At 46.6% G+C, this 2282-nt stretch overlaps 1 protein-coding gene across 1 annotated transcript; it reads right to left on the bottom strand.

Moving 5' to 3' along the window:
• Nucleotides 1-944: 944 nt before the first annotated feature.
• On the bottom strand, nt 945-2282 carry EMH_0032300 (uncharacterized protein; the record flags this gene model as incomplete). The annotated part of the gene is made up of 1 exon (XM_013494623.1): nt 945-2282. The coding sequence occupies one exon, from the start codon at nt 2280-2282 to the stop codon at nt 945-947; it is 1338 nt and encodes a 445-aa protein (XP_013350077.1).

Below are 2282 nucleotides of genomic sequence, written 5' to 3'. Positions count from 1 at the left end.
TACTGAACAGCGGTGGGGCTGTTCAATGCAAAAAAAAATTGTCGCCAAACAGCGGCGGGACCTAGAGCGGTCACAATTGAACCTATTGCCCTTCTGTTGTAAGTTTCAGAAGAAGGCAAAGAGAAGGCACGATACAGCAAGCAATAAGAAATGTTGCATTCTAGCAGTAGCAAGAGTGCCAAAAGAAGCCGGATAATACATGGAATCCGCAAGCTTCCATTCCGAAATGTTAATAGATATTTCCTTCTTGTTCTACCGTAGGTAGATTCAGTTCGCAGCACGCAGCACGTGATGCAATCGTCTATACGTGGCGGGGGGGGGGGGNGGTACTCTACAGTGGCAATTCACGATGAATGCTTAGAAAAAACACTGTGTTGTTGCCACTGCTTCCAAAAGCTATTCAAAACCAACTGAAAAAATATATATATATATATTCACTATTTGCATACTCCCGCAAATATATCCATTGGCGTCCACAACTTGTAGAATTTTGCCAGAAAATAAGGAGGATAGTGGCATAAGCCATTCTTCTTCGGTTCCCTCCTCATGTTTCTCCTGTACCAACTGCCTTCATTTTGTCTCCTAGTGTATTTACAATTTGCAAACCTTACACAATTTCGCTTATCAACTGCTGTACACTTAGAACTAGTCTCCCTACACCGTCGATGAAGTCAAACGGCTGGTAACTCAATTGCAGGCTGCTCTTCACAGAAGGGCCACCTGTATGAAGAGCTTGCATCTCGAGCGCAAGTAAAAACTGAATGACTAAAGAATTCGACCAAGTTACTTAGTTCCTGCTTCATCACAGCCCCCTTCATATACACCGGAGATGTAAAAAACCAACGTTTAGGCCCTAAACACACATGCATTTCGGCCTATGGTTTCGGCATTGGTTGGAGATATCCTGCATCCGCCCCCCATCTGCAACAGCAGACTTGAAAGCGTTAGATAACAAACCTTGCGAGTGCCTCAAGACTCTCAGGATCCAAACCTCCTTCTGCAAATCCAAGTTCGTCAAAATATCTCCTTCTGCTGTTAAGTTCACTTCTCGCGAGAGTGCTCTGAAACTCTTGCAGATCCAACACGAAATCGGCAAGAGCTCTATTGGACATCTCTGCGCCTGTTTCCGCTAAGAACATCGGAACCTTCGGCTCACCAACAGGAAGCCGAGTGTAAATCTCAGTATCGAAGGCAAAGTGGCGTACACCGAATTGCTCTCCAGAATAAACGATACGTAATTTTGGGTAATCTCGACCTGGATATATAGCACCGCCAAGCCCCTGAAACCTAAAGAAGGGGATAAATTCAATTTTCACGCTTGAGATGCGAGACTTCAGCACTTGATTTTCTCGCATTAAATCGTCCGCATACTTTAACAACAGATCACGCCCACTCATTGTTTCTCGTTCGGGCTTAACCACAATGCCAAACTTCCTGAGCAATTCAGCAGCTGTTTTCCCCCGTTTCTTTCTCTCCATGATCCGCTCCAACAGCAACACGTCCATTGGTTTCCCCAGACCCAGCACAGGCACCGGTACACCGGTGTCTGCATGCAGCTCTTCCAGCTCCGCTAGCTTTCTCAGGGTCATTGATGCGGCGCTGCAAACTCCATTTAACAAAATCAGATTCAGTTTGTGCTCCTGAAGGGCCCTAACATCTTTGGCAAGGGGTCGTGGAGCTCCGAGCATGGCATTTATGTGCTTATTGTATAGCTTCAATGGGTCAAGAACGGCGGCTCGATCATATTCCGTTGAAGGTACGAAATACTTTGTAAAGGCTGCCTGTACAACTGGAGATGCTGCTTGCCACAAGTTTTGAAATTCCGACGCATTTGATCTCAACTGGCATTCACACAGTACAAGTTCCCGCATAGTCACTTTTGGCATCGATGGAGCGCTCAATGGAATCACCCAATCAGCCGCAGATGAACGAATCATCCTGTTCATGAGCATTCTATTGGCCTTTTTTGATGCCATCAACACTGCCAAACCCACCAATAGCAACGGCAGTGTGTAGATCCACTTCGTATATAACGCAGCATGACGGCCTCCTCCATCAGAGAACTTCCCTTCTTGCGGCGCAAGACCATCTTCACCTGCATTTTGATCATCCCTTATCAGGCTGCTCGCAGAATAGAAAAGTATCAAGTTCTTTTCCTCTGCTGTGAGTCGACCATCACCACTTCGCCACGGTCCGGCTTCGTAAGCGGCGACGCTGGATGAGGTGGAGCTGTCGAGCTCCTCATTTGCTTCGTTCGGATCTGCCAGCAGTTCGTTTACCAT

Source organism: Eimeria mitis, genomic scaffold, assembly GCF_000499745.2.
Source record: "Eimeria mitis Houghton genomic scaffold, Emh_scaff1226, whole genome shotgun sequence".
NCBI classification, from domain to species: domain Eukaryota; phylum Apicomplexa; class Conoidasida; order Eucoccidiorida; family Eimeriidae; genus Eimeria; species Eimeria mitis.
Note: the sequence above shows the minus strand (reverse complement) of the source record. Positions and strands in the feature narration are given on the sequence as shown.